Raw genomic sequence first — 17,318 nt, 5'->3', positions numbered from 1 at the left:
TATTCGCTCGACCTAGTAGAGACTACTCGACCGAGTAGTAGGAACACTCGACCGAGTAGGGCTTACTCGGCCGAGTATGAGAGTACTCGACCGAGTATGGCCGATGTTGACGCGTTATTATAAAACGCAAGTTCGCAAGTCTTATTTCATTTTCGACGGTTCCATTTCACTCTAACCCTAATTTATCCCTCTCTCACCTATCACCCACCTTTCCCTATACTCTCATCTAGCCTAGACTTTAACCATGGAAGGGGACGGGTTTACACATGAAGGATGCGTGTGAGGATGTCGTCGTTGTCGCCGTCGGTCCGCGTCACTAGGTAATTCGCGTTTTGTTGTCTTTTCAGTAGGCTTTTGGGGTAGTCTTATAATAGGATATGGTTATCGTTTGTAGGATGCGTCTCGGAGTCTTGCTTGGCTTATTGTGGGTGCATTTTCATGGTTGGCGATAAGGTAGGGTTTCCCTAATCAGTTCCTGTTTAATTGATTTGAGATTTTGTCGTTGGTGTTGTTGTGGTGTTAGTGTTGTGATGATTGTGGTGGAGTCACTAGCGGTAGTGGCTTCACACCCTAGTTCGCCCTCCGTGGAACCCGCCACGGGAGGGGATGTGCACATTAAGGGACAAGGATATCGCTCGTTGATGAGCGGGGCTTAGGTGGGGATTGGCTGCGGTCCCCCACTGGCGGCAAGGATTACCTGTTGCGATGGGTAATCTGGTAGGACTACACACTTCGGTGTGTAGTCGGATACTGTGTGAGATCGGGAGACCGGAGGAGGTTGAAGATCAGCTGGTTGCCTTTTGTACTTGTCTTGTTTGGTTATTCAGTAACTGACCCCGTGTTGTGTTTTCAAAACTGTGGTGATCCATTAGGGGATGGTGAGTAGTTGGTTTAGCAGGTACAGTTGGTCTATTTGCTGATGGGCTTGGAGGGGAGTCGAGCCACCACGCTACCGGAGTAGATGTCCCGACGCATGAGCTTAGTAGTTGTCATAGTTATCATTTTGTATCTCATTACGTTGTTTTTAGTTGTAAAGGTTTAAAGTATTATAATATAAATGTTCTTCTATTGTTTATTTGATCTACTACCTCGGGCAACCGAGATGGTAATACCTTCATACACTGGCATGGTCCTTGGTAAGGCGTCTTTGTGTACGGGGGTCTTACAGTTGGCAAGAGCAACTCTTCTTCCTTATTGGCATGGCCGATGAGGCCTCCATTGATACTTGTCATGGGTGAGCTTTGCAAGCTCTCATTCTTGTTGTGAAAAATTACATGCTCTTCGGATAGAGCCACTTCAACAACATCAATATCTTTCTTCCAATTGGGTTGTGTGTCTTTGCCCTTCTCTTTGAGATTTCCATCTTTCACTTGTCCTTTGAATGGGGATTCCATTTTCTTCTTGTCACATTCCCGACTATAGTGATCAACCATAAAGCATGGCTCAAGCATGTTAGGAGCTCTCATAGTCTTATCAAGATTAAAGGTGATTGTTTCATCACCTACTTCAAGTGTGAGCATCCCGTGCTTTACATCAATCACCGCTCCGGCGGTGTGTAGGAATGGTCTTCCTATAATGATTGGAATGTTGGAATCTTCCTCCATATCAACAATAACAAAGTCCATTGGTATGAAAAACTTTCCAATCCTCATGGGCACATCTTCCCATACCCCGAGTGGTTTCCTTCTTGTTCGGTCTGCCATTTGTAAGGTCATGTTAGCGTACTTGAGCTCTCCCACTCCTAGTCTTTCACATATCGAATATGGCATGACACTCATACTTGAACCTAGATCACATAGTGCCTTGTTGATTGTGGTGTCGCCAATGGTACATGGAATGGAGAAACTTCCCGGATCCTTGACCTTAGGTGGGGAATTCCCTTGAAGAATTGCACTACTTATCTTTATGAAGGCGATGGTTTCCAACTTCCTTATGGATTTCTTCTTGGTAAGGATGTCTTTCATGTATGTTGTACAGGCCGAAACATGGTTGATCAACTCCGTGAATGGTATAGAAACCTCTAGGTTCTTCATAATCTCCATGAACTTTCCAAGTTGCTCATCAAGCTTGGGCTTGGCTTGGCGATTTGGAAACAAAAGTCTAATCACAATAGGTTCTTTTTCAACCTCTTTTGCCTTCTCCTCATTTCTCTTCTTCAATGAGTAATTAGTAGTTGGTTCTACTACCTTAGAATTTCTTCTCAATGGTTCCATCACATTTATTTGCTTGACACTTTCCTCAATAACACCCTCTTCAATTAGCACCTTAGGTCCCTCATATCTTGAACCACTCCTCAAGTGATTGGCATTGATGGTTTCATGTCTTGTAGGAGGATTACCTTGAGAAAGTAATTATCCTTTTTGCCTTTGGGAACTTGAAGAAGCCAATTGGGACAATTGTGTTTCCAACATCTTGGTATGAGCAAGGATATTGTTGATGGTAGTGTATTTGGCTTGGCTATATCTTTGCATTTGAGCAAAGAAATCTTGTTGGCTCTTTTGCATTTGGAGGACCGCTTTTTAACATCAAAAGCTTGGTCATTGGATTGATTGTAAGAGGGTTGATTTTGGTTGAAGTATGGTCTTTGAGTAGGATTTCTCATTGGAGGTGGGGTGTATGTTGGTTGAGGATTTTGAACATTTTGGCTTTTGTATGAGAAGTTTGGGTGAAATGTGGTGTTTTCATTGTAATTGTTGAAGTACGGGGTGTCATTATTGTATGCTTGGAAAGCATTCACTTGCTCACTTGTGCCCCTACACTCTTGTTGATCATGTCCCAAAGTTCCACAATTTTCACACACTCCATTTGGAATAGAAGATGTTGCCACCATGGCATTGACAAGTTGCTTGGATGATTGAGAAGCTTCATTCATCTTGGCTTTGGCTTTCCCAAATTTCAAGTTCATTGTGTCAATATGGGAGCATAGTTGGGCACCCAAATCGGCACTAAATTGTGTGACGGAGTCAATTTCATGTCTCCCTCCCCGAGTAGCTTTTCTTGGCCTACTATATTGAGAGTTGTGGACCGCCATCTCCTCTATCTTTGCCCAAGTTTGGTTGTCATCTACCTCGGTGAATCTTCCATTACAACCCATGTTGAGCACATTCCTTACATCTTCATACAATCCGTTCCAAAATTGTTGAACAAGAAACCATTCGCTTAGTCCATGATGAGGACAAAAGAGACATGTACCTTTGAATCTCTCCCAAGCCTCATATAGAGACTCTTCATCTCTTTACTTGAACCCGGTGATTTGGGCTCTTGTAGAAGGCAAGTGCTAACTTCTTCCATGAATCAATTCTAAGAGTGGCCTTGTCTAGGCTCTTTAACCATTGCTTTGCGGCTCCGATCAAAGAAAAAGGCAACAATACCCATCGAATTCGGTCTTGAGTTACCCTCGTTTGGGAAATTGCATCACAATAGTCAGAAAAAGTCTCCATGTGTAGATGAGGATCTTCACTAGGCATCCCTCCAAATTGACTTCTCTCAACTAATTGTATGAATGCGTATTTGGCAATAAAATTACCGGTCAAGTGGAGTGGTGTTGGAGTACCATTTGGTAGGTTTTCTTCGGTAGGTACGGAATGAGATGAAAATTTAGGCATTGTAGGTTGATTTTGTGGTTGGTTTTGAATTGGGTTCTCCTGTCCTTGTCTTGCAAAAGGGTTGGTAAACTCAACACTATCCGAGTGGATGATACCAGTGTCGACAAGTTCTCCAATACCCACAATTGTCGAAGTCCCTCTAACGGTTCTTCTAATATTGGTCAAGATTCTCTCAATCTCGGAATCAATAGGCAAAAGACCGCCTTGTGATCTCCTGGACATGCAAAAATCAAACAACTAGAAAACAATTAAACTACCTTGAGTAGTTTGACTTCCCCAAGGTTAAGAAAGATACAACTAAAAACAACAAGTGATAACAATTCAATTGAACACCGTCCCCGGCAATGGCGCCATTTTTTATTCGGTTCAAACATTGTCGTCTAAGCTTACCAATCAAAACAATATTTCTAATCTCAACTAACTACTCTTAGTAGACTGTTAAGTAAATGTCGGATCCCAAGGGACGGGTATTGTATTGATTTATCGGTTGTAAAGAGTTATGTCTTAGGGTGTCACAATTTGAGTTGATTTTGAGGTTTGAAATCTAAACTACTTAACAAAGAAAATGTAAACAAATGAAAGCGAAGCAAAGCAAGAAAATAGGGTTTGTAAACAATTGACTAAGGCACTAGGGTGTCATGGGTTCGTAAGGGAATCATGGTGAGATCACATAAACAAGTTTCATAGATGCAAGCAAATTATTGTTGTAGTGGAATCTAGTTAGTTTATATCTTACAATTCCTAGGAAGTTTTGGGTCTCGGAGCCGAGTCGGTCAAGACTTTACAACTCCTACAAGTCGACTTAATTCTCCCTATTCAACTATATGCATGGTCTAACAAGCCTTGAGTTGCTTTATGTCTTACAAGTCTTGTTGAATGGATAAGAGATTCATGCTAGGTTGTCAATCAAGCATTTTATCAAGCATAATATATGCATAAGTTGAAACTACAACAAGCAAGCAATCATATGAACTTATTAATTTAAGATCTACCCCATGATTAATTCACCTAATTCCTAATTAACCCTAGTTATGAGACTACTCACTCATGATCATGGAAAACATGCTAATAAGGGTGTCAATCATATTAACAAGGCTAAACATGGTGATCGAATGAGTAAATTCAATAAACAATAATTAAGCAAGGAGTAAAGAAATTGTACCAAACTTATGATGAACAAATGGAAAGGAAAGAATAATAGAAGAGAACTTGATTGATGAATAAAGAGTTGTCAATTCTTCAATAAATCCCAAATAATCTTCCAATTACCCAACTAGATCTAAGAATTCTTCAACAATAATTAAGGAAGGATTAATGTGTAACTAGTTTAGATCCCGTGCACATATGCACGGTATTTTAGATTGTAATATATAGAGAAATGAGCATTATTAATAACTACACTTTAAATCTACTGTCAAGTCTACAATATTGATGTGTTCCATTAATTATTAAGATAGAAAAGGGAAGACGTGAGGACAATTTTACTTACGAAAAATCAAAATATTATTACATTTACTAATTTTAATAAATATTGTGTATTTGGTGTTGTATTTTAGGGAGATTTTCGTATTTTATAAAATCACACTAATTAGTATTTCGGCGATGTATTTTTCAAATAAGAGAGATTGAGAAAATTTTTAAATATAATAATTAAAATATATTTATGGTTAAAATGTGATAATAATAGTATGAGTAAAATATATAGTAATCTTATAAACTGACATATATCATGGAATATAGCATATATGTAAAATATATGGTAGTCTAAAGTATTTAAGTGTAAAATATTTCTCTATAAATATTGAAAAATTAGAAGTATAAAGTAGGCCAAAAATTGTATAGATTAAACAAAGTTTAAGCCCAATATTTGAGAATAACCAAACCTATTTACTATTAAGGCCCAAAAGTAGTTGAGGGTGATTTGAGCGGGAAAATTCTTAATTTCACCTATTCATTTAGTAAATAGAGGACTAAGCTAATTGATTTCTAATCTACTCTAATGACTTGATACTAATCTCCTATTACAAGCGAGTATTTATACTAAGTACAAATATTAGGTTAATAAGGGCTTAAATGACGATTAAGTCTCTAAGATGAAGATTAACGCCTTGCAAGTCCTCTAAGGAGCCGCTTGACCTAACCCTGATGGACGCCCATGCTGTAAGGAAATCCGCTCGTCTTGCTTGTGGGGCGCTCGGGCAGAGTCTAGGGATGCCCATCTTGTTCTTCAGGACGCTCGGGCTGAGCTTGGGACGCCCGTCTCATAGGCCAGTGTGGCTTCTTCTTTAATTTTCTGCCTCATGATCCGTAGGGATCATTGAGGAGCCTTGGGGTCCTATATCATTGCCCAAATACTTGTTTTATTGACCTAGGCCTTTAGTATTGGTCTCCCCTTTGTTGCTTGGTCGTTAGATGTGATCCATTTAGCTCCATTTTGCTCCATATATGCAAGGTTAGCATTCCTCTCCTACCAAGGACACAAAACCTCAAAGAATATGCAAAGTAGGAAGCTACAGATAAGAAACGACCCTAATGCATGCAAGAAAGCATAGGAACGAGGCTAGTTCGGGGACTAGTGTGTGAGTCACGTCACAGAGACATCACAATCAACCAAAATCACAATAATAATACCAATCAATCAATACAAATGCCATCTTATAACCAATTATGCAATCAACTGAATATGGAAATCCTACCTTTTCGCTATTCCATAGAAAGCATCAATCACACCACGTCAGGCAAGACTCCATATCGTTTCCTACAAACAACAACCGTACCCTATTACTAAGCTATTCAAGATCTACTGCACAACACACAATTATACACAAACTCGCCTCGAAGGACAAAGCGATGTCAAAGGCGGCGACACCCGACTCGGTAACATCATGCATAGATTGCCTCCCTTCCCGGATTAGTGTTCAAGGCTACCCAAGATATGAAGAGAGGGATGAAAGAATTGGGAGAGAGAGAGGGGGAGAGAGAGAGTTTAGGTTTTAGAAATGATAAAATGAAACGTCGAAATGAATTATGTTTTAGTCACCGCGTTTTGTAATAACACGCCGTCAGACGAGGTACTCGGTCGAGTACCACAGATACTCGGCCGAGTAACGTTTACTAGGTCGAGTATCGAGTCACGATGACAGCATAATCTTCTTATTAAGGGCCTCCCATGATCAACAGGTCAGTCAACGGATCCCTAAACAAGGCGGGTATTACATCCACGGTTAAGGTCACGACATTGTTAAGTCACAAGGTGGTCCAATTTACGAGTTATATGAAATAATTACGAGATGAGTTATATTATGAGACGGTTTTTAAGAAATCTTACCTTGAGACGATTAATTGAGTCAATTCCCTTTCTTCCCTTCTAGATCTCTCTCTCTCTCTCTCTCTCTCTCTCTCTCTCTCTCTCTCTCTCTCTCTCTCTCTCTCTCTCTCTCTCTCTCTCTCTCTCTCTCTCTCTCTCTCTCTCTCACTATATTTGTGAATCATTTTGTGCTTATGAATTTATGAGTGAATAAAGGCAATTGTAAGGTACTTGTCATCTATATATAGTAGTAAGGTAAGTTATTAGGAAGGTACTAGGAACTACCAATTATGTATTATGTATTATTATTATTACTATCTTATTATTGTATTATTAGTATTGTTAGTCCAACACCTCCCCATACACGGCTATTATACACGGCTAACTCACCATCCCGACTCATTCATTATTTTATTATTTCATTCCGTCTCACAGCATAATTCCTAATTAATAAATAATTATAATTTATAAAACACTCTTTTAATATTTCCACCGTTGACTAACTATTTATTAAGCCTTAAAATGTGGGTTATTACAGTCTTCCCTCCTTAAAAAGAACTTTGTCCCCAAGTTCACTCAAATCACCCAACTGGCCGAAAAAAAAAAAACAACTCGAATTACACAAATTAAATTGATAAAAAGCTACTTTTATTATTAAACTAACTTCAAAATGTCACAAAAACACGAGGTATTACATCTTATCTCCCTTAGAAAAAAAAGGGTTACGTCTCCGTAACCAACTTACTTAAACAAAAAAAACTAGGATACTTGTCCCTCATTACAGTTTCAGCTTCCCATGTAGCTTCCTATGCCTTATGATTAGACCATAAAATTTTCACTAGTAAAAGAATCTCATTTATTTCCTTATATAAGTAGATGTGTTTTGAGTGAAATTTTTTGAGAATTTTTATATTCTTATTATAATATAGGAGATGATTTCGATGAATGTTAAGTAAACTTCAATTAGTCTTAACTCTTATTGTATGTTCACAAATTCTCATTATAATCGGGGATATCCGTTTATAGTTATAGATGGGTCAAATATCCATCCACTTTAAGTATAAGACAAACAATAAGTTGCATAGTGGAGCCCAAAAATGTTATTATTTTAAGTATATTTGACCCGTTTATAGTTGTCGAATATCCATCTATAGCGAGACTAATTGTTGTATGTTAGGAGTGGAAGTGCGCGCAATGCAACGACAAAGCTAAGCCAGCCTTGAAGGGGCCGCCAAAGTAAAAGAATCTTAATCAATCTTCTTCTTGGTTTATTATTTTCCACAAATGTCCAAGAAAACACCAAATTGCTTCTAACTTTGTGATTAACAATTACTTGTCAACAACCGGTCCGTTTTTCTTAAGACCATTGCTTTTGGTCTGAAATAAGACGGGTAACATGTCATCATTTTACAATAAAATGTTGTTATTTTCTGATAACATGTTACCATTATTGTTCACATAATTTTCAGGGTAAAAAATGACACCTCCAGTCATAACATTTTGTGAATTAATTGGTCACATTTTCTTAAAAAATGGTAACATTTTATCCGTCTGACAAATAAGACCAAAAGTGTCCGTCTGAAACAAGAATTTGTGGTCAACATAAGATGAGCCGCGTTTAATATCCTTTTTTATTTTGTTATGCTAATCATTTGTGCCTACAAAAACTAGACTCTCTTCATTGTTTCTCTAAAAAAAAAGTAGCTTAAAATTTGATATATTATGAGACTTGCTACATGCTTTTCACGGCTACGATCATTCTATCAATCATTTTTCTCCCCTTATAAACTACAACATTGTTTTAAAATGTCGAGTATTATCTGTCAGCATCTTTGCTTGGAATTTAAGTTCCTTTATGGTCCGTCCCTTTTCCGCATTTTTTAAAACCTTTCAACAATTATATATAAACCAACTTACATGCAATTATCGGTCCATCGTATCGTTGGTCTTATATTATGATACATTGATACACAGCAAAGTGACCTGGTTCAAAATTCAAGTGGAAGCTATCTATCTGGCCTGGCAAGATGGGAAGGCAGCCTTGTTGCGACAAGGTTGGGTTGAAGCGAGGACCATGGACTATTGAGGAAGATCATAAGCTTATGAATTTCATCCTCAATAATGGTATTCAATGTTGGCGAACCGTTCCAAAGCTTGCAGGTTCTTTTCTTCATTCCTTTTTTAATAACGTTCTGATTAAAAAAAAAATGCTTATGTTATTTGCATGAAAGACGAGAAATTTATTAATGATTTTGAAAATGGAAATTGATTCTTAAACGCCACCAACACATGGGAGTATTCAACTAAAAGTTCACAACTATGAAAACATTTTTGTAAAATTGTTGGTATGTTAATATTCTCTAGATAAATTATAAGGGATTTTCTCATGTGTACCCTTAACTATTTCATTTTTTCACTTATATTTTTTTGGAAAAAAAGAAAATAAAAATTTGACTAAGCATAATTCTTAGATACACTTCATAACACGATAATTTATTTTTCTCACACAAACAACTACTTATAAATATTAAAATAACACGATAAAAGGCTATTGTATGTTTTCTCACACAAACAACAATTTGATTAACGCGGAAATCAGGATATGCCTCGTAAACTAATTGAGTTTTGTAAGTTTTATAGTCTAAATTAACATGTTCTAATCTCATAATGAACATGTATAAACTGAACGCGGAAGCGAAAAAACAGATCGATTACTTACCTCCAGCAATTGCTTGAAATAATTGATCCGTCTTAATGAATAACCCCAATTCTTATACCCCAAATCTGACTTGGCTTCCAAACCCTCGGCCTCACAATTTAGATGGTGTATTTTCTTAATCAGAATAAGTATGTTCTCCTTATATAGACTTTTGCCATCAAAAAGTCAACTGAATAGTTTCCTAAATTGTGAGTGGTAGGTTATGGGAGACAATAGTGGAAACAGAATCCTAGGTAAATTCCACCATACAATGGACCAACTTAATTTCCAGAAAATGACTTAATTAAATATTAATGTAATACTTATTTATTTGTGGAATATCTTATATTCTCCCACTTGGTCCATTTAATAAGAGACACAACATATGGATCATGGCGACGAATTCTCTTAGAGCAGGAATTAATCTTCCATGTATCACAATATATCTAGTCACTCACACCACACACATTTAATTTAATGAGTAAACCTCATGTTTACTCGAGGTTCAAACAAAATGATATTTCTCGACATAACTTTAATAAATATGCGCAAATAATCCAAGCGATAAAATATCCAACATAATAAAAGTTTCTTACAAAACTTAATGAAGGTAGTGCATAATGGAACCAAGTCTCATTCTCACTACATGATCCTTGAAAGTCTTAATTGGCATGACTTTAGGCAAGGGATCTTCAATCATCAACTCTGTGCTAATGTGTTCAATGATCACTTTCTTTTCCTGAACACGTTCTTTTATGGCTAGATACTTTATGTCGATGTGTTTACTACGACTTCCACTTTTATTATTCTTAGTCATAAACACAGCAGCTGAATTATCACAATACATTCTTAGCGGCTTACAAATAGAGTCAACAATTCTGAGCCCAGATATATGAAACTTTTCAACCAAACACCGTGTGAGGTAGCCTCAAAACAAGATACGAACTCAGCCTCCATAGTAGAAGTAGCCATCAAGGTTTGCTTCATACTCCTCCATGTCACAGCTCCATCAGCTAACATAAACACATATCCTGATGTGGATTTACGTGAATCTATGCAACCAGCGTAGTCGGAGTCGGAGTAACCTACTACTTCAAGATTCTCAGTCCGTCTAAACATAAGCATGTAATCCTTAGTACCTTGAAGGTATCTCAACACTTTCTTTGAACCCTTCCAGTGATCAAGACCTGGGTTACTGTGATATCTTCGTAACACTCCATCCGCATATGCAATGTTGGGCCTGGTACAGACCTGAGCATACATAATGCTACCAACAGCTGAAGCACATAGAATATTCTTCATTTGTTCATTTTCAATGTCATTCCTGGGGCACTGGTCTATGCAGAACCGTTCACCTTTCACAATTGGTACTACACTTGGTGAACAATCTTTCATCCTGAATCTTTCAAGTACTTTATTGATATAGGCCTCTTGAGACAACCCAAAAATGCCTCGAGATCTATCTCTATGGATCTTAATGCCAATGACATAAGATGCATCACCCATATCCTTCATATCAAAATTACTTGAAAGGAATTATTCACCTCACGTAGCTTCCCTTTATCATTGGTTGCTAGCAAAATATCATCCACATACAACACTAGAAAACAAACTTTACTCCCACTGACTTTAAGATATATACATTGATCCATGATATTTTATTCGAAACCGAATGAAGAAATAACTTCATGAAACTTTTTATGCCATTGGCGGGAAGCCTGTTTTAAACCGTATCTGGATTTATTTAACTTACAAACCATATACTCGCCATCTTTAGAGAAGAATCCTTCAGGTTGTTTCACGTAAACCTCTTCCTCTAAATCACCATTGAGAAATATTGTTTTCACATCCATCTGATGTAACTCGTAATCAAAATGATCTATTAATGCCATGACAATAAGAAAAGAATCTTTCTTTGATACAGGAGAAAACGTCTCTGTGTAGTCAATTCCTTCCCTTTGAGTGAATCCTTTAGCAACGAGTCTTGTCTTATGTCTCTCGATGTTGCCAAGTGAATCTGTTTTAGTCTTATAAACCCACTTGCACCCAATAGGTTTTACACCATTAGTCAATACAACGAGATCCCAAACTCCATTAGATTACATATAATTCATCTCATCTTTCATAGCATTCATCCATAAGTTAGAATCTGTAGAACTTACAACTTGTGAAAACGACATAGGTTCATTATCAGCTCCAACATTATAATCCTATTCTTGTAGATATATTTCATAGTCATCAGGAATAGACGATATCCTTTCAAGAATAGATCTTCTTAATGGAACTTGTTCATCTTCATGGCGAACTTCTTCCTCATTATGATCTACCATATTTTGATCAACATTTTGTGGAATTTCTATCACTGGTTGTCTAACACTCGATTGAACTTGAGGAGTGTGAATGACAATCAATCTGTCACTTGAATCAGAGGGTGGAACTTCATGATAATCCCTCTCCAGGACAGTGTCCTGAATTAGGTCACTCCCATTGATCAAGTCATTTTCAAGAAATTTAGCATTCTTGATTCCGCAATCCTTGTACTATTTGACTGACAATAGAATCTATAACCCTTAGACTTTTCGGCATATCCAGTGATATACCCACTAATAGTCCTTGGATCAAGTTTCTTTTCTGTGGATTATACACTCTCACCTCTGACGGGCATCCCCAAATGCGTATATGTCTCAAACTCGGTTTCCATCCCTTAAATAATTCAAAAGGTGTCTTAGAGACAGCCTTAGAAGGAACCCGATTTAATATATACGTTATCGTCTTAAGAGCATCAACCCACAAAAATGAACAAAGTTTAACATTACTTCTCATACAACGCACCATCTCAATTACTTCTTTCTACTACACCATTCTGATCTGGAGAACCAGGCATAGCGTATTGGGCAATAATCTCATCCTCTTGAAGAAATTTAGCAAATAGAACAGGTACTTGTCCGTTCTCAATGTATCTACCATAGTATTCACCAACTCTATCAGATCTCACAATCTTAATGCGCTTACCCCATATATTCTCTACTTCAGCCTTAAACAATTTAAAGGCATCAAAAGCTTCATCCTTAGAACGAAGCAAGTAAAGATACATATAACGTGAGTAGTCATCAATAAAGGTGATTAAATATTTTGGATCATTAGCGTTCATGTCCGGACAACAAATATCCGTATGTATGATTTCTAATAGGCTAGAACTTCTCTTTGCACCTTTATTAGACATGTTAGTTTGCTTACCTTTAGTGCAACTAACACGAGCTCAAAATCAGTAAAGTCTAATGTGTAAGTACTCCATCCTTTACTATTCTTTTTACCCTCTCAATGGAGATATGTCCCAATCTCCGATGCCACAAAATAGAGGAATTCTCATTCATAATACAACGTTTTAAACCAACATTGACATGCATAGAATTATGAGTGATATTATTTTGCAATTCAAGACGATATAAATTATCAGACAAAATACCATAACCAATAATTTCATAATTTCTGAGAATACTGAATCCAGAGTCTGAAAAATTAAAGGTAAAACTCAAAAGTACAAGTCTTGGTACTGAAATCAAATTTTTAGACAAAATTGGAACATAAAATGTCTTTTCCAAATGCAAAACAAAACCACTACTTAATATTAAGCTACATGTCCCAATGGCCTCCACATGTGAACTAATCTGGTTTCCTGAATAGATTGAAAGTTCACTGTCCACTGGTTTCCTTAGGTTTGTCATACCCAGCAAGGTATTCGAAACATGGATTGTAGTTCCAGAATCAATCCACCATGTATTATGATTAACATTAACCATATTAGATTCATAACCAACAAACGCATGAAAATTACCTTTCTTCTTTAACCAAGCTTTAAACTTAATGCACTCCATCTTCATGTGTCCCTTCTTTTTACAGAAGAAACACGTAGATTCCTTCTTAATGGTTGGCTCAGCTGAAATTTTTCTCTTCCCCTTATCTTTAGTGTGACCCTTTTGCCTCTTTGAAGAAGAAGCAACTGTAAGGTTCACCTTTTCACATTCTCCATCAACAATCTTCCCTCCTCTTGAACACACATGGCCATAAGTTCGTTCATTAATTGACCATTTATCCTTATATGTGTTGCAAGAGATCTTAAAAGGAGCATATTTTGGAGGAAGAGTGCATAAAATGAAGTGCACAAGGAAAGTGTCAGACATGGTAACTTCCAAAGTCTTAAGTCGAGCTGCAATATCCCTCATGTGCATGATATAATCAAGCACACCTTTAGTCTCGGTGAGCCTCAAAGATGAAAACTGCATTATTAAGGTACTAGGAAGAGCTTTATCAGAAGTTGCAAACTGCTCAACAATGGCCTTAATTAGATCTTTAACTTTAGTATGCTGATAGACAGAACCACAAATACTAGCACACATTTTGGTCTTTATGAACATAATGGAGAGACGATTAGATTTCTCCCACTTTTCATAAAGATCAATTGCTTCTTTAGTGCTTTCTTTAGTTAATTTAGGTGGTTCGTCTTTCCGAATAGCATAATCAATATCTAAACATCCCAACTGCAGTAGCATTCTCTCTTTCCAGACCTTATAGTTATCACCATTCAATTCAGGAATGTCAAATTTAACATCAATAGAACTCCCAGGTAAAATTGTTGCAAATATAATAAATACTTCCTCCGTTTTCATATGATCTACCTATTTTATTAAAATACTACACTCATATATTCAACAAATGGGTAGATCAAATAAAAACGGAGGAAGTAACATGTTTATTACCAAAGTTAAGACTTTAAACTTAATCATGCTTTACCAATGTAAATCATGCTCAAATATGAATCGAGAGGCATCAAACTTGCATATGGGCTAAAGTTTTTACTCAATTAAACACATAAAAAACTTAACTTTATGACAATACTATCAAATCATATACATCTCTTAACTCCTGTCGGTAGATTAAGAAACAAGATTCAATATATTATCCTAACTAGTCATACAAATACATATAACAAGATTCTTGTGGGTAAGTCTTATTATATTACATACGACTAATCACAAATAATGTCTAGTTTTCACATGTGATTCCAAAATAAAATTTCAATTAATTAGAGATGATGTGGCTAAACTCTAAAATTTTGAATCACTCGACATTAAATTAAACACTAAACTTTAATCTATATACTCAACTTTATGTATACAGGCAATATTATATGACCATAAAATTTAATTGGTCTTACTCAATACTTAATGTCAAACAAAATAGGGTACTTTCACAATATGATATTAAAATTTGTTCATATTAGCCCATTAGTGATCATGGTTAGAACACATTCATCCACACTATGCGTATCAGTGAAGCTCAATTGGTTCACTCAATTGGTCGTGACCTTCGTGTAACACAAGATGCCCATAAATTTACAATACTATTATGAGTATATATACCAATGAATAAACAAATACAAGGCTGAAGAAGAGGGGAGCAACATATATTAACAAAATAAGATAACTATGTACTCTTTTTTATGACAAAACTACGAAGCAAAGCCACGAGGTATTTGATGGACAGATAAGATGAGGGATTCATAGACACTTGATGGAATATTATTCAATACACGTCAATATCCATATTCTATAGTTGCATGTCGTATAAACAAAATTCTCAATCTAAGCAAAATTCATAGAACACGTTGAATTCTATACGACCATGGAGATTTTATTTAAGCGGCAGATACGATTACTCGCTCTGATACCAACTGTAAGTTTTATAATCTAAATTAACATGTTCTAATTTCATAATGAACATGTATAAACTGAATAGGGAAGCGATAAAAGAGATCGATTACTTACCTCCAGTCATTGCTTGAAATAATTGATCCGTCTTAATGAATAACCCTAATTCTTACACCCCAAATCTGACTCGGCTTCCAAACCCTCAGCCTCACAATTTAGATGGTGTATTTTATTAATGAGATCGATTATTTACCTCCAGGAATTGCTTGAAATAATTGATCCGTCTTAATGAATAACCCTAATTCTTACATCCCAAACTGACTTGGCTTCCAAACCCCCGGCCTCACATTTTAGATGGTGTATTTTCTTAATGAAGAAAGCTTGGTGAACCTTAATCAGAATAAATATGTTCCCCTTATATAGACTCTTGTCATCAAAAAGTTAACTGAACAGTTTCTAAATTGTGAGTGGTAAGTTATGGGAGACAATAGTGAAAACAAAATCCTAGATAAATTCCACCATACAATGGACCAACTTAATTTCCATAAAATAACTTAATTAAATATTAATATAATACTTATTTATTTTATGGAATATCTTACATGTTTAGCTCACTTTTCTCTAAGTCACTGACGATTACCAAAAATAAGTTAGTATATGTATATCCATCAGCCGAAGTGAATTAGCAAAATTATTATTATTATTATTTATAATTATAAGTAGGAACTTAAACAAAATCTTGAACTTAGAGTTGTAAGGGTATAATATACGTAAAATATAATCATCATATTGTTAAATCACACAATTTGTTTCTAGATACTCCGTTGTATATCAGCTAGTCTTGTTATGGACGGATATATCCGTCTATAGCTAAAGACGGGTCAAATAGCTTGAAAGTGGTGACATTTTTGGCCCCCATCACCCCACTTGTTGCCTGTCCTCTTAGGAATGTGGTATTATATTTGACACGTCTTTAGTTATAGACGAATATGTGCCGTCTATAATGAGATTTTGTGGTTGTATATATGGTTTAAGTTTTTGTAAGAAGTGTCTTATTCGGAGTTAGGGTGATAAAGTTTGGTTAGACATTGTGAAATTTTAGTATTTCTAAATGGCTTTTGACAAACATTTAGTTATATATTACCCATTTTTAAATGGTCGGCACGGAAAATTTCTTAACTACTCAGCAGCTAATTAGTCAAACTAAACTTCGAAATACACCAAAGAGAAACAACAAAACAACATTTTTTAAATTGTGGGTAGTAGTCACTGAACTGAATCGTTGTAAAAAAAAGGCTTTTGACTTGAAACTTTAAAAACACATTATTTAGGTGTTATTACTCCCTACATGAGAGGGAGTGAATGGAATAGTATTATATACAGTTATTTATATGTTAAGTTATTTTTTACCAACCCATATATTTAAGAATTTTTTATCCAATGGAAAAAAAATTTACTTCGTTGTTAGGGAACTCTATATTGTCTTCCTTATACACATGCATTTTTTATATTTTATGTTGTACCTTTACTAGTTGTCTCTATTAACTTATTGTGTTAATTGATCTATTACTCCACTCATTAACCAAGCTAATTCCCCCACTAACCCTTATTTGACTACTAATTTAGATCTCATGCAATTGCATGGTTTTTAAGGAAGAGATATATAAATGATCAAAACTTTACAATAATATTACTTTATGGTGCACGTTAAAACGCGTAATTAGTACGGGGTAATATATAAGATGAAAATGAAAATATAAAAGAGATAAAAATTGACATTGTTTCATTCAAATAATCGATTGAGTATATTAATCAAACTTTTCGAGGTTTAGGGTCAAAATATTATTAAAATAATACATAGAAAATTCCTTATATATTTCTCTATTTTCCAAACTTTGCTTTTATTTTTAAAACTAGATTTAGTGCCCGTGCGTTGCACGGTTACTAAATAATGTTTTTTTTAAAGTGTATTTGTGAAAAATGTAAGTTCTTATACGTGA

At 35.9% G+C, this 17,318-nt stretch overlaps 1 protein-coding gene and 1 pseudogene across 2 annotated transcripts in view; both read left to right on the top strand.

Moving 5' to 3' along the window:
* Window positions 1–3,161: 3,161 nt before the first annotated feature.
* LOC141616019 (small nucleolar RNA R71) lies at window positions 3,162–3,260 on the top strand (annotated as a pseudogene).
* Window positions 3,261–8,582: 5,322 nt separating this feature from the next.
* Window positions 8,583–17,318, top strand: part of LOC141611897 (myb-related protein 315-like) — a 29,172-nt gene continuing 20,436 nt past the window's right edge. Inside the window, exons 1-2 of one of the 2 annotated variants that reach the window (XM_074430549.1) lie at window positions 8,583–8,770; window positions 8,887–9,072. In XM_074430549.1, coding sequence (XP_074286650.1) covers window positions 8,940–9,072 — 133 coding nt within the window. In that variant the 5' untranslated portion in view covers window positions 8,583–8,770; window positions 8,887–8,939. Of the gene's footprint in view, window positions 9,073–17,318 lie in introns of both variants that reach the window. The other variant, XM_074430548.1, reaches the window with a different exon arrangement.

This window comes from Silene latifolia, chromosome 11, assembly GCF_048544455.1.
Source record: "Silene latifolia isolate original U9 population chromosome 11, ASM4854445v1, whole genome shotgun sequence".
Lineage (NCBI taxonomy): Eukaryota > Viridiplantae > Streptophyta > Magnoliopsida > Caryophyllales > Caryophyllaceae > Silene > Silene latifolia.
The sequence above is the reverse complement of the archived record's forward strand: the minus strand, read 5'-3'. Positions and strand labels throughout refer to the sequence as shown.